Source organism: Xenopus laevis, chromosome 1L (genome assembly GCF_017654675.1).
Source record: "Xenopus laevis strain J_2021 chromosome 1L, Xenopus_laevis_v10.1, whole genome shotgun sequence".
Lineage (NCBI taxonomy): Eukaryota > Metazoa > Chordata > Amphibia > Anura > Pipidae > Xenopus > Xenopus laevis.
In genome coordinates, this window is record NC_054371.1 from 158,751,299 (window position 1) to 158,773,575 (window position 22,277).

Consider the following 22,277-nt stretch of genomic DNA (forward strand, 5'->3'; position numbering starts at 1 on the left):
AATATAAGAAGATGCTACACGGCTGTTTATTAAAATCTGATACAATTGCACTGGTTTCTGTGCTGCAATGTAGTAATTATATGTATTAATTACTAATCAGCCTTATATTGGGGCATTTCTATTCTATGTGTACTGTATATTGTGAGTGGGTCCCTAAGTTCAGTAAGTGACAGCAGCACAGAGCATGTGCAGTGAATCAGCACAAAAGAAGATGGAAAGCTACTGGGGCATCTTTGGAGACACAGATCTTTACTGCGTAAGGGCTGTGGTTGCCTTGGGCTGGTACAGATGCCCAAAACATAATGTACAACATTTCTAGCTTACTTCTTTAGTTTAACTTTCCTTGTCCTTTAAGGACTGAAACATGTTCTAGATATGGAACAATAGCTGAATTATTGATGCTGGGATCTTTTTATCTGTCTTATTATGAAAGGGGGTTGAAAGAAAATGTTGAACTTCAAAGGGAGGTTAGAACCAAAAACACTCTGAAAACCTCTGGTGTGGAGTATGTATATTTGGGGGAATTGCCTAGTTCATGTCTAAGGTGAAATTTCCAGATGTGCTATCTAGGGATGCACTGAATCCACAATTCAATTAGGGATTTTGCCTATTTCAGCAGAATTCAGACTGGGTTGAATCCAAATACCTGTTTATACTGAATTGAATTCTACAAAATTATGTGAATGTTTTCTTTTGCTGCATGTATGTTTTTTTTCAACCCCCTTTGCCTGGTCTTCCTCGCATTTGGTTCATGATCCTGCCAAATCCTTCATAAATGATTGGGATTCAACCAAAATAGAGGATTCAGTGCATTCCTAATTATAATGCAGTTTTTTTGGTCCACCTGAGACCCTGATATGCAGGACCCACCGGTCCTGCATAAAAAAAGCTTCTGCATCGACCAGTCCGAGACACCTCCCGATTCTGCCTTAGAAAGATGTCTGCTTAATGCTGCTAAAATTCTTATCCCAAGTAGATGGAAGACGACTACCTCCCCCTCCTTAAAGGACTGGCTAGGTAAGGTTAACGAGCTGGCAAAATTTGAGGAACTCTCAGCTAGAACTGAACGACAAAATCAATCCTTTAGGGACACATGGCTACGGTGGTTTCTATTTAGAGACTCAGATACATACAAACAACATAGCCAGGGTACCTGCTAGAGGGCTAGATATTCACAGCATGTTCTTAGAAACCAGACTATTCCGTCCCCAAATCGATAAACCATTCCTTGTGATGACCATTCAGTTAGATGTGCAACAATGACCTATAGGAATAATTACTGGGGTAAATCTAGGTAATGGGCAGTCCCTATAATTCTTGGCTCTCCGATACCGCATATTACTGTATGGCATTTTACACTTCATAGCGTGTAATTGTTCTGTGCTGACATGATCCATGACTGTAGATATTTCTATGCAACCACTGTGTGGCAACCCCTCACCTTTATTTGTTTTGCATTTTTTTTTTTTTTTTTTTTCTTTTGTTTTGCCATATACCCCTCCTCCTTTCTTTCTTCTGTATCCCCCTCCTTTTGTTGGAAATCTCTTCAATAAAAAACTATTGAACGAAAAAAAAGCTTCTGCAACATATTTGGTAATCTTAATTTTCCTCCAGGATTGGACCCTTGCCCTTATATCAATTGGCCATTAAGGAGACATTAAGGGATTTACTCTCTGGTTCCTAACACCACTGTCCCCTCTTGGGAAATGTTATTACCGTATGTTATTGAACAGGTGAGACATTTTATAATGGTATGTCACCTACATCTTACAACCAAAGAGACACCTATGCAGGTAGAAATTCTTTGGGAATCGAAGGAACCTCCACAGAGAACTATCTCTTATCTATACAAGTGTATTCTAAACTATCAAAATCTCGCCAAGCGATGCATTCAAACTTAAATGTAAGGAAGAATTAGAACTTACAATAGAGGAGGAAGATTGGGAAAAAATTGTCCTTTTGGTGCATTCAACCTCGGTCTGTTGCAAAATTCAGGAGCTCAATTATAAATTGTTAAGCAGTTGGTATAGAACCCCGGTTAAATTGGCCAAGATATACAAAACACTTCGACCAACATGCTGAAGGTGCAATGAAGGGATGGGGAATCTGTCTCATATCTTCTGGGGATGCCTGGGATTAACGAACTACTGGTCTCAGATAAGGGAAACCATTAAAGAAATCACAGATGTAGAAATTCCAAATGCTCCTTTGGATCTACCACACGTCTAGATCAATTCGGACATATCGCAAGTCTGTTGTACCAATTTTGCTAGATACGGCTAAATTGCTTATTTCCTTAAACTGGAAACAGCACACATCCACACAAGAGATAGAGAAATATAATCAGAAATGGTTTTATTGGACACAGTTTAAGGAAACAGACAGTGTAACAGGGAAGGTTTGCTAGGATTATCATGCACATAGAGCTGTTTGTAATTCCTAGGGAATGTAGAGGTTAGTAGACTATTTAAGCATTTTTTACTCCTTTGTATAGTAAAGCTAGACTGGCTGATCTGAGACGCCTGCTCATAGGATATTTCACGTGGGAGATATGTGTAATAGCTAAAGCTTCTCTTTTCTTTCTTTCTTCTATCGGATTCATCTTATCCATGTCACCTGCTTTCTTTACACTCAGAGTGGAAATGGTTCCCCAATTGCAGCTTTGTAATACAGACTGTAAAGAGTTAAAAGGGATAATGTGTATTAACTGAATTTCTTTTTCTGTTTCTTTATGCCCTGTTTAAAACTTTCAAATAAATCAGAATTTAAAAAAAAGAAAAGCTTTTGCAAAAAACACTGTACCCCCCACCCCACGTAGACTCCCCCTCCTCCCCCCTGGCTAACTACCCCCGGGGAAATGCCCCATACTCCATACTTACCCTTCGGCGCAGATTCTTCCAGCGGAGTCCTCTGTAAGCTGACTGGGAGATCGGTATTTCTTCGCATGCGCAGTTGGAGCAGTTTGCCGGTTTGCAACAACTGCGCGTGTGTGGAATTATAAGGAAATTGCCGATCTCCCTCTCAGTTTTCATAGGATGCGGAAGATGGATGCGCGGAACTCCGCTGAAAGAATCTGAGGCGAGGAGTAAGTATGGCATATGGGGCATTACCCCAGGGGGTAGTTAGCCTGGAGGGAGGGGGGTCTACGTGGGGTGGGGGGTAAGGTGTTTTTTGCAAAGGGTTTCCTTCTCCTTTAATGTCATCTTCCATTTTAGGGAATGCAGTAATCTTTCTACTCTTAAAGTGGAGGTGTGTTCTCATTTTCTTGTGATCATACTTACAGAGGAGGTTTCCATTGGACGGGCAATGGCATAAAGTCCATAGTCACCAGTGTTTGCTTGCAGGTCTGGACTGAGATTAAAATAGGCCCTGCCACTTCAGGTACAGAGAGGCCCAAACAGCCCTCCACCAGCCCACTAAATAGTAACTGTCTATGGCAACTTTCAGCAGCCCCTCTGCAATTTACCAGAACCCACAGATTGCCAGTGCGTGCCTGGTTGCTCTACATGAAGTATTTCCATATTATTCATTCCCAGTACACTATAACATTTACTTACTGTCATACAATGGGGTCTAATCTTTCTCTATGCTGCCCTAATTAATATATACAGATGGTTCAGGAATAAATCTATGGATGCAAGTTTGAAACCCCTCTGTCTCCCACTGCATTTTTAGCAAGGGCTGATTTGCATCAATGATTCTTTTATCCAGATATTCAGTGCCTTGCAGGGTTTTTTAATTCTGGTGCACCAGGTTGAATTCAGGGATCCAGTTATCAGTCCCTTTAAAAGATCACATTAAATGTATTTTCCTTTCTACTCTTTTTTGGTAGTAAATGAATGCCACATTTTCCCCTACTATTTTGGGAAGGTGCTGAGAGCATTCATTAACTTCTTCTTTTCCTCCACCTTAGTTTTTAGGCAGTTATTATTTTGCCTACCTTTTCTTGCAATGTTTTTGGTCCCATTTTACATCTAGTATAGGTCAATCTAAAAAAAAAAGATTTTTACATTAACCCATTATGGAGACAGTAGTATACTCCCTTTTCAACATGTGCTCATTAAATAGGGCAGGTGCTGAACATATTGTATATGTATGGTGTCTCTTAATTGTGGCACTACCAAGAAAATAAAGTCTTTCACGTTAGTATTTCATGTCAATTGCTGATCACGGGATAAATTAGCTGATAAAACATAATTACCATAATTTATCAGCCCGATAAATTATGTTTTCATAATATATGGCACACTGGGCACATGCATAGGGCAATAAAACATCTCTATTTGCAGTTATTAAGGTTCCCTGTGCTTGTGTAGTTTTATGTATTTGCTGTAACATATGCAAATTTTACATGCACGATATTGTCTAGTTTCTATTCATTTTCCAACTAGAAAATTGTTCCATTAGCAACTTGGAACTAGCTATATCTGACTGAATTGTCTAGTACCTTTTCCCACCAGGATTTAGCCCAACCACACTGAAAGATCTATTTCCTAATCTGTAAAGATCCTCTGTACCATTAGCAACTTGGATCTAGACGCAACCATAGTAGCGTCCTCCACTCGCGTAGCTGGCAAATAGAAACGCTGAGTGTTTTTATACCGGTCATGGAACTCCGAGGTAACTTCTAATATCCTCATATTTTGCAACTGGGGGTACTTTATTTATTATATTACACAAGTTTCAGTGAGTCTTATGACTAGGGTTGCCACCTTTTCTGGAAAAAAATACCAGCCTTCCTATATATTTATCTTTTTTCCCTATTAATAACATTGGGATCAGTCATCTTTTATATGGATATAATTTACAAGATATTCATGGCTTTTGTGTATTATATATATATATATATATATATATATATATATATATATATATATATATATATATATAATTCCACATGTAACGGCACTCACCATATAAAGTCTCACAGCTGGGTGCTAACCGTATATCACATATGCCCAATATGAAAGCACTCACAGCAAATTTCATCAGTGTATATAAAGATTTATTCACCGCTCACATCTACGCGTTTCAACCCTTAATGGGTCGTCATCAGGATAGTGTATCCAAGTGAGTATCACACATTTAAAAATTCTCACACCAATCAGTGTAGTGTTTCAATAGTGACATCATCATCCAATTACCCTTAACCATTACCTACACAGCCACTATGTAGATACATCTCAATTTAACCCTCTACGGAGGGGCGGAGATAGGGGGAAGATCCTGCTACAAAAGGAAGCCCGCTGGATACGGACCCTGGACACTATCTCCCCTAAGGGGTTGAATGAGATGTACTCATTATCCTGTTTTTTATAATGAATTATAGGATGCCCTCCTCATCAGCTTTTACCAATTGGAATAGATTTTACGCTGGGAAACTGGTAGTCTGACAGCGCTGGCGTGTATCTCTCTGGACTTTTTAGAAATTTTTCAGAATTTTTCAAATTTTTCAACTTTTTGATTTGGATGATATGGCTATTTATTGCTGATTTGAATTTAACTTTTATATCACAGAACACTATTTGATTGAAGAGTTTTAATGTTTTAACTTTAATGTATATGTCTATTTATATGACATATGTTATATTAAACTAAGGCACTTATATTTTAATTATGCACTTAGCACTTTATAAGGGAGATAAAAAAATTTTTTATCTGCACATATTCACTTTTAATAGTGGTGTGGGATATGCTAACTGATGACACATTCTGAATAGTATGTTATCGATGGGGGTGATCAATTGAAATTGGAAGGTTTGTTGCATATGGATGGCGATTTTTGATTATGTTTAGAAACTGGTGGGATTGATTCAGTTTATAATGTAAGATTGCTTGACTGTATATTATCCAGATATACATTGGCTTTTCATGCTCTAAGAATGTGTCTGAAGTAGAGGGTTAAATTGAGATGTATCTACATAGTGGCTGTGTAGGTAATGGTTAAGGGTAATTGGATGATGATGTCACTATTGAAACACTACACTGATTGGTGTGAGAATTTTTAAATGTGTGATACTCACTTGGATACACTATCCTGATGACGACCCATTAAGGGTTGAAACGCGTAGATGTGAGCGGTGAATAAATCTTTATATACACTGATGAAATTTGCTGTGAGTGCTTTCATATTGGGCATATATATATATATATATATATATATATATATATATATATATATATATATATTGTATATAAACAATGTCTAAACATGTTCAGCACACATAGTACAAAATCCTGGTGCTATCCAAAGGATGTACACAGGTAATTTTTCAAAAAAGTTAAAAATCTTAATCTGTTGGCCACAGCTGGGGTTTGTAGTTCTAGCAGGAGGCCCAGGTAAGGAGTCAAGTGTCAAGTTAACTTCCACCATGCAGCGGACACAATAAAGGTTTTTGCCCTTTAGGCAGTGGCCGACCAGGAGATTTGTTGCCTGCAATAATAATGAACATCTGGGGGCAACAAATCTCTTGAAAACGCATTTCCATTGTAAATAATTGAAATTGCCAGCAGTAAAACCAATGCATCGCTTTGTTTTTCCGAAGTTGACTCGGAAGGACACTTCGGGCAACTTCGCAATATATTGGTGGTACATCTAACAATTTCAGTTATTTCCAATGGAAAGGCATTTTCTGGAGATTTGTCGTCTACAGTCATAAGTAAATAATCTAGGCTAGGCTTGAGCTGCACACAGCCACACTTTTTTTTTTACCAATGGCACTTACACTTTTTTAGATTGTGGTGGTGGTGGGGGTGGCCATTAGGCTCCTTTCTTCCCTGAAACCTGGCCCTGCCATGGGCAAAAAAGTAATTGGTTTATCCCTTATAAGCCTTCAGCTGGAGGGGAAGGACAAAGAATCCCCCTAGCCTTGTGGTGAAGGGGATCTGAAAATCATTACCTTCTGCGGACCTGGAAGGTCAAGGATAAATGGGCCCCCTAGCTTCGGTAAAGGGGCCTCCAAAGAACATTTGCGTTCACACTTTTTGCACTTAGGTGAACAAAGCACATCAGACTTCAATAAGACATGCCACTTCTATGTGTAATACATGATAGGAAACTACAGTACCAGGGCCATATATGATACTAGAACACATGGCAGTACAGCCAGTTCCTTATAGTACCTCCAAAATGCATGGCAGGATAAGTGCCATCTCCCCCCAGAACACCTGGCTGTATATATATAAAGCACCCATTTCATGCATTATATCCCAGTACAATTGGTGGGAAGTAAAAAAATCTGTTCTCATTATGCAAATAAACGTGTAAAAAGGACTCTTCCCTCGAACAGGGCAACAACAACACTGCAGGTCTCCCTGCTAGGCCTCTACCTCATACTTGTTACATTGTATATTCTATGATACTCAGCCTTAATGGGTGGTTCACCTTTAAGTTACTTTTTAGTATGTTAAAGAATGGCTAATTCTAAGCAACTTTTAAATTGGTCTTCATTTTTTTTAAACATGATTTCCCTTCTCCTTCTGACTCTTTGTAGTATATTTTTTGTTATGGCTACTTTTTATTACTCATCTTTTCTATTCAGGCCCTCTCCTATTCATGCCTCGGAGAATTATTTAAGTATACCTCTCCTATTCATGTTCCTATCTCTCATTTGAATCAATGCATGGTTGATAAGTTAATTTGGACCCTAGCAACTAGATTTCTGAAATTGCAAACTGGAGAGCTGCTGAATAAAAAGCTTAAACAAAAAAAAAAACCTCAAAAACTACAAATAAAGAATGAAAACGAATTGCAAATTGTCTCAGAATATCACTCTCTATAACACACTTAAAGTTAATTTAAAGTTGAACACAACCCCTTTACGGTGGTGGGGGGGCATGGGTACCTGTGGCTACTGCACCAAAAGCAGCCACCATTGTGGAGCACATATCACATATCATTGCTATAACTGGATGAAGTTTTATTTTGCTTGTTTTTTCTGCTGTTCTTTATTTTCCTTTGAGCCCTAATCTAAAGCGTGCCAGAAGAGGGCGCTCAGATTTCACATTCTTCCGGTTAATCAGTTTCGAGTTACCCGTGGAACGCAGCCTTCCTACTTTCTTCTGTGGAACGCATGCTTACTTCCTACTTCTCCCTGTCCTTTCTTGTTCTCCTCTGACATCAACGCTTCCAAGATCCCCGCCTCCCTAACTCTGTTCTCCTTTCTGATTGGTGTACGTTGGATTGTAAACGAGAGGCTCTGACAGTGTGTTTCTCAGCCGCGTCTGAGCTGGGCCGACACATGGACTTGAAGTATTTGAGAAAATAGAAGCTGGAACAGGACGATGGATCGGTATGTTATTCTTGCTTTGGGTTCTGAGTTCTTACATTTAACTTAACCCCATCAGGAAGCATTTCTATGCAAAAAAGGGGGGGGAAAGAGACTACATTGTTCAGTACCTGCTGCTTAAATCTTTATTCCATAACTAGGGATAATGCCATGTTGTATGGATTCCTTTTCTTGAGTCCTGAGACAGTCTATCTGTTGTACAATGTGCTGTACTTACTGCAACTCATGTCATACTCCTCCAATAGATATTCCCCCAGCTCTGTGCTTCCTCTGTACTGCCAGAAAGAGCATATTTAGCAGACCGCTATGCAGAATATCACTCCTATGTAAATAAAGTCTTTGCTATATGTGATACCCTGTGCTATTTTGCCATGACCTTAGAAATTACTACAAATTTATCTCTTTCTGGTTTTCTACATGTCTCAGTGGCTAAAGGCTTTGCCTAGACTTTGTGTTTCAATGAATATCTAGAGGACGGGGATATCATCCACCTGTTTAACCTTTTTGTTTCATCCTGTCATTTTCTCTGTTTCAGAGAAACGTGATAACGTCTAAGTCATTAGGGAAGACTGTTTCATTCCTCGGATGGCTTATGAGCCTAGATGACCTTTAGAAGGTTTTCTTGAAGTAGTGGCATGTGTATCTGTTCCCAAAGTATAGTAAATATATATAGACCCTTACAAAAAAGAGATTTTCAAATAGTTACACTATGGTCTAAACACATTAAACCCCAGTCCAGTGGGTTGCTATAACTCCAAGTCCAAATACATGAGAGACTTTATGGTAATGAATGCAGTAGCAAAAATTATTATTAAGTAAAAAACTCTTTATTTAGGACATAATAGCCTAACACGTTTCATACTAAACGGGCACTTGCTCATAGGCTGGCGGGCACTTACTCATGAGCCTATAAATAAGTGCCTATTTGGTACAAAACTAGTTAGGCTATTATGTCCTAAATAAACAGTTTTTTACTTCATAATAATTGTTGCTACTGCATTCATTAACATTAGGTCTCTCACACATATTTGGACTTGGATTACTAGATGACCTTTGCCACACTTAGTTCTGGTTACTATGTAAAGTAGTTGTTTATATTTTGGGAAGACTTTCACACTGAATTTGTAGCCTCAGGGTAAGAGACCTAGTTGTAATGAATGCAGTAGCAAAAAATATTATAAAGTAAAAAACTGTTTATTTAGGACTTAATAGCCAAACGCTTTTTCTACCAAACGGGCACTTGCTCATAGGTTGGTGAGTACTTACTCATGAGCCTATGAGTAAGTAGCCGTTTGGTACGAAACGCGTTCGGTTATTATGTCCTAATTAAACAGTTTTTTACTTGATTGTAATTTTTGCTACTGCATTCATTGCCACTAGGTCTCTCACATGTATTTGGACTTGGAGTACTAGATGACCTTTGCCACACTTAGATCTGGTTTCTACGGTATGTAAAGTAGTTGTTTATATTTTTGGAAGATGTTGGCACTGCATTAGTAGCCTCAGGGTAATCGTTCTGCCTCGCTGTAACGGCTTTGCAAAAACAACCTGTCCTGTGTGGTACTGTATGTTCCCACTATTTCAGTTTCACTGTGCAGATTCAGTCTGTGTGCAGTACATGTGTGCTTTACAGCATAGAATTAAGATTGGGAAATAAATTACACCCTGATGTCCTTGTGAAGGTCACATTAGTGTTGGCCAATACACGTAATTAGATAGTAAGCTCTGATAGTGTATGTGGTAATTACTCCGTCCACAGGTCAAGTATGTAGATATGTGTTTTTCCATTCTTCTATGACTGTTCAATGTTTTAATGAACTAAACCACTAAACTAAAACTCCTAAAATTGTATACAACATTTTTCAGAGAGCTCTTCTGAGTACTTTTATAATTTACATTAATTTTCTGTTCTGTTTCTTTGCATGATATTAGTATGTTTATACTACTAATTTTATGGGGGTTTTTTCATGCCATGGTATCCACCCGGCCGACTAGCAACCAGAAGGTTAAATGACTGGTGGCATCTCTGAGTGATACTTTCTACAATTCTATTAACCTAACTTCATACAGATTTAGCTTTAAGATTTAAATGAAAGAGGGAGAGAACAGTGAAGATTAGCATCTGGGTGGAATGCCTGCATCAGTCATTTTAACCATTTGGTGGCTGGCATGCATTGCTTAGCAGTGATGGGGAAAAATAATATTAGCAGTGTGAAACTGTCAATACCATGAAGAAAAAAAAGATAATGTAAAAATGAACAGAACAGCACTCTGGGAGATTTTGCATACATTTTTGGGGTTTTGAAGATTTTGTTTTCTGACAGTCCTGCGATTTGTATTTAAGGGGTACTTACAGTTTAGTATGTTGTAGAATAGCCAGTTCTTAACCTTTTAATAGGACTTTTTTTTAGAGTTTGTGAGTGAGTTATTTGCATTCCAGCTTTCAAATGGGGGTTACTGACCCCTGCAGCTAAAAAAATGTTGTTACTTTTTAGTACTTTTATTTATATCCATTCAGGCTCTCATTAATGCTCTATTGCATTTTTTTTATTAAAGTTTAGACATTAATGCTTTATTCATTTTTTTACTGCAGATTTCCAGATGGTGCTAGAGATCTTGTCTTTCATTGTTGTGATTTGGTTCCTTTGGAAACATGTGACGAGGCCTCCACAATCAAGTTCTAAGAGGCGGGGTGCACTGTTTGAATCTGTTGGAAAAATCATGGAAAGTGACAAAGAGAAAATGCCAAAACCACCAATAGAAGAAGTTGAAAGCCCATCTGAGGCAGATGACAATCTCAGGACCCAAACAGGAGCAAATACCTCAGGTCAAATACAAGAGACAAACTCAGGAGTCAATTTGGACACATTACCACCAGTTACACCATCTCTGTCCAAACCAGAGCAGAAGCAACTAAGATTTGCACCCTCAAGAGGTACAGAACCTGTAAATCCAAAGCCAAGGAAACCGCCATTGTCCAAGTTCATTCTGGGCTCTTCAGAAGACAATTCTGATGATGATGAATTAGCCTATGGATCATTTAAAACTACAAAGAGAAACAGCCAGACAAGCCTTGGTTCTCAGACTCCATCTTTATCCTCCTTGCCAGAAACAGAACCATTAACTACTATGAGGTAAGAATACCAAAGAATGCCCATAAAGTAAACCTGGCCATAGATGCAAAGATCTGATTGTACAAATCGAGGATTTGTACGATTTTCGGACCATGTGTGGAGAGTCCTGACCTTTTTTCGTCCGGCGGAGATTGGTCATTTGGTCGATCAGACAGGTTAAAAGATTTCTGTCGGCTGTGGGTAATATCTCTGCATGTATTGCCGATCGTACGATTTTCAGAGGGAGACTGCCACTAGCTTTTGTCGGACATCACTTTCGTACGATTGCTGTCAGGGGCAGAACATTGGCTGATCTGTTCTTTTGTACTTTATTTGATCGCAATGGTTAGCGGCAGGTCGGGAGATGGGAAAGTCAGATCGTGCTTCTATGGCCAGCTTAAGGGGGATGAGTTGTACATAATATGGTTTAGGACGCTTATCTTTAGCTCCTGCAGAGAGGTCTGACAGGTAAATAAGTATAACTACACCAAATGTTAGATTTGTGTTGCTTAATGTGATCCTTGGCATTTTGTGTTGTCCTTTCCTGTACACGCCAATCAAACTGATGCAACTTTTTTTTTTCCTGTACACGCCAATCAAACTGATGCAACTTTTTTTTTTCAATTTAAGTATACACATTGTCTGTTTAAAAAAAAATGCACATTATCTGTAAAAGATCCTCTTGTTTGGTGACCTCGCCAAATGAGCGGATCTCTCCCACAAGGTGGGTGATATTGGCTGATCCGATCGTGGGCCCTAGGGCCCAATGATTGGATCGAAACATTGAGTATACGGGCAGTCGGATCGAAAACTGCATCATCAATCCAATGTGGCAGCTTATATCTACTTGTGTATGGGAACCTTAAATCTGTTGTTCAGTGTTTTTATGCTTAGTATTTTTAGGGTCTGTCACAGTGTGTGAATAATAATTGTAGTTAGTTTTTTTTCTAGGGGTAACCTAGAATTTTGAGCTGTTTTTGCACCAAAATTGGCAAATGTAGTAAATTCTATGTAATACAGTGTATTGCATTATACTTTGCATCATATTTACATGCTAATTAACAAACTTCACAAAAAATCTTAGCAGGTTGCACACCATTTCTAGCTAAATGTCCAGTGTTACAGAGAGACACTTAAGTTTACTTAAGGGAGTTAGAGGTAATATTTATTTAGACCATACATGCTGTTCTGTTTATAGGTAATGCATATATCGGTAGGACTATACGTACTGGAAAAGCCTGAAAGGAGAATTCAACCCTTTACCAAAAAAAAAAACCCTACCCCCCCCCCCCGGGGAAATGCCCCTAACTTTTTACTTACCCTTCGGTGCAGATTCAGGCATTGGAGTTCACCGCAGCCATCTTTCCGGGTCTTCGGTAAACTGAGCCGGAGACCTGCGAAGGGCACATGCACAGTTGGAGCAATTTACTGGATTGCGACAACTGCGCATGCGTCGAAATGGACGAAAATTGCCAAAGCGCTGGAAGAAGACAGAAGACTGGGAAGATGGCTGCATTGAACTCCGATGCCTGAATCTTCACCGAGGGGTAAGTAAAAAGTTAGGGGCATTTCCCCCGGGGGGAAGCTAGGCTGGGGGGGAGAAGGGAGGGGGGTCTATGTGGGGTGGGGGTAGGGTTTTTTTGGTGAAGGGTTGAATTCTCCTTTAATGTGCCAAAGCTTGGCACATGTTCAAGATACATCAGCCCTCTCCAGGAATATATGGCACCTTGAAAATAAAGTTTTATACTAAAAATTCTTCAAAAAATTTCTAAATTGACTTGCCTATGTTATTTCTGTGATATGATGAGAAGCAGAGCCATTTAATAAACAGCCAGATTATGTAAGAGGAGAATTCAGAAAAGTAGCATAAAGAGGAATTTGATATTAAACTGCAGTAGAGTGTTCATTTACACCAGAAAATTATGGAATAACAAATTCACAGTCATCTGAATTCCAATTATTATTTATACCACCTTTAAAGTGTTTTTTTAAATGTCATTGGGTTAAAGCAATTTTGCTAGTTTAGTTTCATCATTCTTAATTAGACATTAACACCAGCAAAATGCAGATTTTATTAAAACAATAATAATCAGCTAGAAATAGTGGGATCTTGACAAAATCGCGAAAATTTTTCGAGTGTCGCCCAAAACACAGAATTTTTGGGATTATCGTATGAAACCCAGCGCAGATCACGATATCTTCAAATTGTAAAAGGGACATCTGCCATTGATTTCGGTATGACCTCAACAGGTTTGAGATTTGGATTTTGGGGTGTTATAAATCTCTAAAAATTTGTTTTTTTTTTAATAACATATACTCACAAAAGACTTGTTTTATATAATCTGGAAAACAATCAAGCTCTAAATCACATCAGCTGTCCTTCCTTTGACACAGGGAGGCACATTTATCAAGGTTCGAATTGTGAGTTTTTTTTTTTTTTAATGCTAATGAATTAAATTTTACTCGAAATTTGATCGGGGGGTTATTAAAAAAATCGAATATCTAAAACTCGGACGAATTTTACCGACCCAAATCAAATTTGATTAAAATTCGACCAAACTTGATTCAAGCTTTTTCTCAGAAAAAAACTTGAATGTCAAGAAGGCTACAAACATCTCAAAATGGGCCACTGGACCTCATCTATTGATTTATACATCAATTCGGCAGGTTTTAAGTGGCGAATAGTCAAATTTGAATTCTTTAAGGGCCAGAGTATGATAAATCTCGAAAATCAAATTTTTAAGAAAACTCGAAACTCCCTAGTCAAATTTGACAGTTTTGACCATAATTTTTTTAAAATTCGAATTTAAATTCAGATTTTCAACTTGACCCTTCATAAATCTGCCCCTAAAAGTGTCCATTAACCTTTTTACTGTATATCTGGCCTATCTCTTCCTCACAGGTGCTTCACCCTGTGGTCAGTTTTAATGTATTCCAAAGCAGGGAAGCACAGGACAAAACACATTCTACACTTGTAATATGCCTAGAAAATGGGTCCCATGCCCCCTACAATACAAAATTGGTTAATACTGGTAAATCCGACCCTACCTCTTATAAAGCTTACTCTACTAACTAAAGGTCCCATTAAAAGATTTGATAAAATATGGAGTGCATGGGGAAAGCAGGACTGGGAGGACAAGGACATAGCTAACAGTCAATGGATCTCCTATAATCACCACTTAGCTTTACATTGTTTTATGTGCCGTCTATCAGAATGTAATATACCTGTAATTGAGCTATATTTATCATCGACGAGCAGCCAATTATCATATACTTACTAAAACACGTCACTAACTACATAAGTAAAACCTATAAAAAAAAGTATTTTACTGTATACAGAAAATACACAAAATTCCATAAGGCTTTTGTAAATTCTACATTCTTTAAATGCCAATAATATTTCTAACTCTAATTGCAGTTTACTCCACTCCATGGGTGAATTCCATCATGGAGGGTTATTCAAAGATCAGGGGCATAACAAGAGCGCAAAGGGTCCCCCCCCCCACCAGCAATATTTTTGGAGGGCCTGGCATGCATAGGAGTTCCTGCTCTCACCTGTCCGTAATCCCCCCTCCCCTGCACGTGCTCGCTCAGGCACGAGGGTGTCTATTAAAAGAATAAGAAAGCGTCAGGGAGGGGGATTTGAATGATATAGAGGAAACGGACCCTGCGGTCTTTGCCCCCCCCTTTTCCCCAGGCCCCCCACGACAGCGGGATCTGCTTCCTCTATAGTTACGCCACTGTCAATGATGTAGTAAAATAACACTAGCGTATACACATATTATTATAATTTTTTAGCAAGTGAGGGAATACAGGGTTATGAAAGATAACTCATAGTACAATTTGATCCAGGGACTGGTGCAATTGCCATCTTAAAGTCAGGAAGGCTTCCTTAGCTGCCAAAACACTCGGGACCCTCCGCAGCCTATCTCTTTAAAGGGGTTGTTCACCTTCCAAAGACTTTTTTCAGTTCAATTGTTTTCAGATTGTTCACCAGAAATAATGTTTTTCTCTCAATTATTTTCCATTTTTTATTTTATTTTTCCAAAATTAAAGTTTAATGTTTGTCTGGCAACTCAATAATTCAGGTGCAGAATCTGCGCTGTTCCGATTTTGCAACAAGTTGATACATTTTTCAGCAGCATCGCTGGAGTATTCGTAAGTATTGTATCCATTCCAACAGCTGCCTTTAATAAAACCTTAAGAAGAAATGTATCAACTAAATGTATCACTTTAGAACAGTTTACAGAGTCGTTGACCTCAACCTCAGAGCTGTTTTAGAAGATGAAAAATGACACTTCACACTTCAATATTACAAAAATGGTCACAAATAGAAAGTGCTTGGAAAAAGTTTACATTTCTGGAGAAGTATCTGAAACTAACTGAACTGAAAAAAAGTGCTGGAAGGTGAACAACCCCATTTATCATTCTCAGGTACCACTAATGGCTCTTGCACCTTGGCTATCAACCCATTCAATAGTCAAGGGCCCCCTCTGTCACATGTAGTCCATTGACTGGAATGCCCAGTATTTCATTTTCATTCTGGGTGACTCTATTATGGATTTGGATAAATCCTGGTTGGTCACAGAAGGAGAAGAGGAGTGCCAGCCTTGGTTCCCATGTTAGTTATTGGAATTACTAGGTGTTACTTAGCAAATTGGCAGATCCCTCCCGAGGTCATTTTGGCTTGAATTGTCATTAAAATAAGAACTAAAGCCTAACTAAAAAAGTAGCTAGAAATGTTGTACATTATGTTTTGGAATTCTGTACAGCTCAAGGCAACCCCTTTAGCAGTAAAGATCTATGTCTCCAAAGATGCCCCTGTAGCTCCCCATATTCTTTTTTGCTGATTTACTGCACATGCTCTGTGCTGCTGTTACTGAACTTATGGACCAACTCACAATATACAGAACACATAGAATAGAAATGTCACAATATAAGGCTGATTAGTAATTAATATAGATAATTACTACATTGCAGCACAGAAACCAGCGCAAATAGCATGATAATTTAATAATCAGCCCTGTAGCATCAGCTTATATTACAGGCCTACCTCATTTTCTGCTTGATAATTTGCAACGACCCCTAAGCTTAGCTGCTCAACAGTTGCTCAGAGTCCACTGAGCATGTGAGTGTTGTAGATACTATTGCTACTTTGGCACAATAGGGACTATAACACAAAACAAATGTATTTCAGTAGAAATACTACAAACTTGCTCACAGGAAGGAACCCACATGATGGTATTCTGAAGTGCTCCTGTGGCTCCCATTGTTCTGTTTCCTGCCTTATAACATATTTGGGACTTTTTAAGTTTCAAAAGGTATAAAGCTAATGCTGGAACTTGTTTAAATATATGATAATAATGATAAAGTGTGAGTATTCTGATATGTTCCTGGGATTTCTAAAGACAGGGTCAGAATGAGAAATCCCTGTAGCTACCATAAGGGGCTGCTAAAGAGCAGAGATTGGTGAGGCCAGGAGGTAGAAGTGAATAGAGGGAGGGGGGAAAGACTTGACAGGCTTTGTATGAAGTTTTGGAAGGGGGAGGGAGAAGAAAGGAGAGAGGGGGCAGGGTTGTGCACATGAAGTTACCGAGCCATGTTGCATGATGGAGAACCAGGAAAACGACCGCTGGTTGCCTTTCATAAAGAGGTCAGTGGAGTCTCCTTCATTATAACTCAGCATGTGTACATTTAGGGCGGCAGCAAGGCCACGTGGCTGTGCGATTACAAAGACTGCTGCAGATTGGAGGGCGATATCACAAATCAGGCAACTAAACGGCAAGAGCAACACAGTGGAGAAAGACAGCAGCATTTTCATTATTAGTGATTGAGATCAGTGCTGGACAGCCCATAACCCTCCAGATGTTCCTGAACTGCCATGATGGCAGGCTGTTAAGGGATTTTGGAAGTTGTAGTGCAACATTTGGTGGAGTTTTTTGGGTGTTTAGCAAAGCATATGATTTCCCCATTTTGTGCATAGATAGTACAGCTTACATAGTAACTACACTAGTGTAACTATTGCTCTGCTGGCAGTTGTTTATGAGCTCTGTGCATTCAAGCACAAAACTTGTAAGTTACCTTTTGCTAACACTTGAGAAAGGTGCATCAGTGTCCAGCAGCCTGCGTGACAACTACTGTGAGAACATTTTCAGGTAGAGGTAGGCAGTGTTTCTCAGTATATACTTTCCTCCAGTGTTCTCCCCAGGATTTTTTTTTGCCGAGTGGGGGGAAAAAATAATGCACAGCAGTGCTGTATTATAAAATCAGTAAGTAAATATTGCAATATTGTTATTTGCCTTTAAACATCAATTCCTTGTTTCTCCTTTGAGGCGCAGTTGTCAGCAACTTTCTCGTAATCAAAGTCACTTGTATCTGGTCCCTCCAGAGAAATTAACATGAGATTATTTAGTGTGTTGATTCATTCAATTTCTCAAAGAGGTCCTTATACTTTTTGAGGCAGAAAACCCCCTTTCATATTCAGCTGTGCTAGTTTAGTTACATTTGGAAAAGTCTCTCTGAGCTCAGGTGTTGTTTCTAATTTTAGCAAGATTTGTTTTTTGTTTTTATTTTTTTGATGCAACTGCCCACTCGTGTCTAGAACTGTCATAGTCTAAAACAGCAGGACTGCCATTTTTGGAGTAACGGTTAAAAAGAATCTTAGCAGACTGATTTGGAGATTCTGCACTGAACACTCTTCAAAAGAAGGAAATTATTGGCATTTGAGGGAATCTTGCATAAAGATGTTTAACAGCAGTTGAAAGTAATAACATCATCCTGTGAATAAATAATATTGACATCAGACCATTCATGTGCAAGACACTGAAGGTTTTGAAAATGTTTTCCAGGAGTGTCTTTTAATTGATAGACAGTTTTGTAGCCTCCAATATTGGCTCTATTTCTGTTGTGTTGACTTGTGACTTTGCCAAGTTCTAGATAAGTTTGACAATATAGGTAACGCATCTGAAATCATCATCAGAGAAGCAACAAAATTGCATGTTTTCATACATCTACTTAAACCTGCAGCTATGACACTGATCATGCATTGTGTTAGAGACTAAACTTCATGTCATGAGACAGCCATCTAGGGGGTTATTTATCAAAGGTCGCATTCAAATGAACTCACAATCTGATTTAGGGCTCTTACTCACTGGCGGTCCCCTGCATTCCGTTTTTTGTCATTCAGCCGCAGGGGAGTGCAGGAATAGACGCATGTCATTATTTCAAATGGGGCTGTACTCACTCAGGTGCGTGTAGGCGCCGAACGCAGGAAAAATGCAGCATGTTGCGTCTCAACCTGCGTTCGGCGCCTACACGCGCCTGAGTGAGTACAGCCCCATTTGAAATAATGACATGCGTCTATTCCTGCGCTCCCCTGCGGCTGAACGCCAAAAAACGGAATGCAGGGGAGCGCAGGTCAGAACGCCAGTGAGTAAGAGCCCTTAAGAAAAAAACTGGAATGTAAAAAACTCGAAATCGGTGTAGTCTGGGTTAAAATCTTGACTACTCAAATTGATCGAGTTGTCCACGGAAAAAACTTGAATTGCTCGAATTGATTGAGTTTTCTAATGAAACCCACCAAAAAACTCAAACACCATGAAGGCTGTTCAAGGGACCTGTTGACTTCTACATGACCTCGACAGGTTTTAGATGGAGTATTTTCGGATATGAGCTATTTTCAGCTTCTGGGGATAATAAATCTCAAAAAATGTATTTTTTTTTAAACTAAATTTTTCGAGTTTTTTTTAACCTGGAAATTTGAGTTTTGTCTGAAAAATACCAAACTCACATTTTTAGTGATAAAAATAACTCAACCTTTAATAAATCTGCCCCCTAGTGTCACTAGCCATTTTCAGTTTAATTTGTGGAATGTTTAGTATATTTTGGATTACAGTTAATCCAGCCATCCTGACTGAAGAGTTTTGAAAGAAATAAAATAGCTGCCTTAAAGGAATTGTTCAGTATAAAAATAAAAACTGGATAAATAGATAGGTTGTCCAAAATAAAAAATGTTTCTAATATAGTTAGTTAGCCAAAAATGTAATGTATAAAGACTGGAGAGATTTGATGTATATTATGTCAGTCTGAACACTACTTCCTGCTTTTCAGCTCTCTTGGTTTACACTGACTGGTTACCAGGCAGTAACCAATCAGAGACTTGATGGGGGGCCACATGGGTCATATCTGTTGCTTTTGAATCTGAGCTGAATGCTGAGGATCAATTACAAACTCACTGAACAGAAATGTACCTTGTGGCCCCCCTTCAAGTCACTGACTAGCTCAGAGTTATAGAGCTGAAAAGCAGGAAGTTGGATTCTGGCTGTTTTATTAGACATCTGTTCACTCCAGCCTTTATACATCACATTTTTGGCTAACTAACTATATTAGAAACATTTTTTATTTTGCACAGCCTATCTATTTACACAGTTTTTATTTTCACACTGAACTATTCCTTTAAGATATGATAATGTTTTAAGGTACAGCAGCTGCTGCTTGGACACTTGCAAGGACGAGACGGTGGTTGATGACATTTGACAAAGAGGCTTACTGTTTTATCTCTGAACAGTTTTTTTAACTCCTTTTTGCTTTCCAATCGTAACAGCTGCCACATCTGATCCCAATCCAACCACATTAGCTGTTTTCGAACCTAGATTATTGAGAGATTCAATAAGTGTGTTAGTAATAGTCTCTGTTTTGACATCAATCATATTGCAGGTTGATACAAAACAAACCCTGGCATCTTTAGTTAATTTGTAAACATATTGAATGTTTACAATCGGCTGTTTCCCAACTGACGTCTGTGGTTTCATCACAAAAAAGACTGCAATAATTTTCAGCAGTTCTACTTTAGTGTGTTGGACTTAATTTCTGATGCTAAGACATTCAGCAACTCTTGCATTATTACACTGAGGTGTTCTGCAATGTTACAACAGCTTTTCAAATAATGTGGTGTGTGATAACTTTCCACAAGTCACATCCTTGCTTGTAGGTTGTCGATTTAAATATTTCATGCACAATAAACAGAACATGCCATTATCTTTCACCATTAGCCAGTCAAATTTCTTAAACCACTCTGTTAATGCCAGATAAGGTGTGCTTAGACCCACGTTTGTTACTTGAAAAAGCCTGTGCAGATTGACCAGCCTCTGCCATGTCTTTTTCAGAAATTGACAAGTGCGCTCTTGATGCAGTATCTTCACTACTAGGCTTTGACATGTCTTCCTTTCTAAAATAAACTCTTTTTATTTATTATGTTTGAATATGAGCCTTACTTTGTTTAAATTAAGTTTCTGACCTGAGAAAACAGTGTTTACACTGAAGATATTAATTTGGACTTAGGTTTCAGGTTGGTCAATTGTTTGTAACAAATTTAAGCAATTGAGAATGATATAAGCTCTGACAGCAGACGGTAATAAAGGAAAAAAAGAAGATTGTTTCTCCTTCTAAAGGTAAATAGATTTTCCCTCTTCTAAAGATGCAGCAATATTCTGAAGGCAACCAGTATAATAAAAATGATTTTCTCTCAAGTCTCATCCCAAATATATTCACCTGCACCCTTTTCCCTATCCACACCAATGATTCTTTGTTCAAACTCCTTACCACACTCAAGGTGTCCCCTCCACATTTCTCCCTTACCAACAATCTTCTTTACACTTAAGTCTCTATGATATTTTGCCTCAGTCTAAAGCTGGCCATAGATGTAAAGATTTTTAAAAGATCTTTTTATCATGAGACCACGATTAACTTTAAACTATTGTTTCAAGTGATATTGTCCAGGAAAATAAAGGGTAGCTGCCTGCTTGCTGCTTAGATTGCACTGGGACAATAATATTTTTTTAACCTGGCCGATCAATTTTCTGACAGATGTTCGATGCACGATTGTTTGATTTCCACTAACCTCACGTTAATTTGACGGATTGATTGGATTGCACTGAATTGGTCGTTCACCAACGAAAAATCTTTGCGTCTATGGGGACCTTTACTGTGCAGAGCGTCTGCAGCAGCTTCCTAACCTCACCACACCAGCAACAATACTAACCAGGGTTTTCAGGTCTCATTTTCCAAACCAGCCAAAGCCAGTCCCAAAACCAGCCCACAACTAGTTAAAAAACTGTTTAAAAGTAGCCCAAAAATAACCGAATTTGCGCAGGAAAAATAAATTCTAGAATACATGTGAAAATATGCCTGGAATCACAGGCTGTTGTGCAGAGCGGTTGAGACTGAGAGGCTGGAACTGAAGCAAATAGAAGAAGCTTTTCTACTCACATTGCATTCTGGGTATTGTAAATTTTGGGCTGGAGGTAGTTGTTAAATTACATTATCTAGCATGCACTGGGATGGCACACCAGCTACACTAGGGGGGTAAAAACTTTGACTAGTTCTCAAAATACAAATCAACCAAAAATAGCCCAGCTCCATACCTTGGCTAGTTTCTACTTTGGAAACCCACTTGGCTTTAAATTAGCAGCCCAATTTGGCTAAAACCAGCCAACCTGGCTACCCTGATACTGACTGCAACCAGCCCAGCCAAACTAGTGTATCACTTCCAAACCGGTAGTGTTGAATTTTATAACCTAGAAATAAGTGTCCTGCTCTTTGTTGTATTTACTGTGTTTTGCATAAAAGAAATAACTCATTGTAATAAAAAATCTATCTATTTAATCAGCCTGATCGTTGATAGTGCCGACCCTCCGTGCTTCCCTCGCTCCCCCTCTTGCCAGGATACATATTACTTTGAATTTTTTATTTTGCTAAGATACGTGCAGAGTGAACACTGCTAATTGCGTCTGCCGAAGTCTGCTTGTCAGGAGAAGAAGACCGCGCAGCTGATTAAATTTTGGATCCATCGTACAGCGTTCAGTCAGTACAAAGAGCA

At 38.7% G+C, this 22,277-nt stretch overlaps 1 protein-coding gene across 2 annotated transcripts in view; it reads left to right on the forward strand.

Annotated features, from left to right (window-relative positions):
• Window positions 1-8,134: 8,134 nt before the first annotated feature.
• The window catches only part of LOC108715603 (acetyl-CoA carboxylase 2), an 80,679-nt gene continuing 66,536 nt past the window's right edge, over window positions 8,135-22,277 (forward strand). For both annotated transcript variants that reach the window (XM_018260915.2, XM_018260923.2), the window contains exons 1-2: window positions 8,135-8,291; window positions 10,882-11,422. In XM_018260915.2, coding sequence (XP_018116404.1) covers window positions 10,890-11,422 — 533 coding nt within the window. In that variant the 5' untranslated portion in view covers window positions 8,135-8,291; window positions 10,882-10,889. The remainder of the gene's footprint in view (window positions 8,292-10,881; window positions 11,423-22,277) is intronic.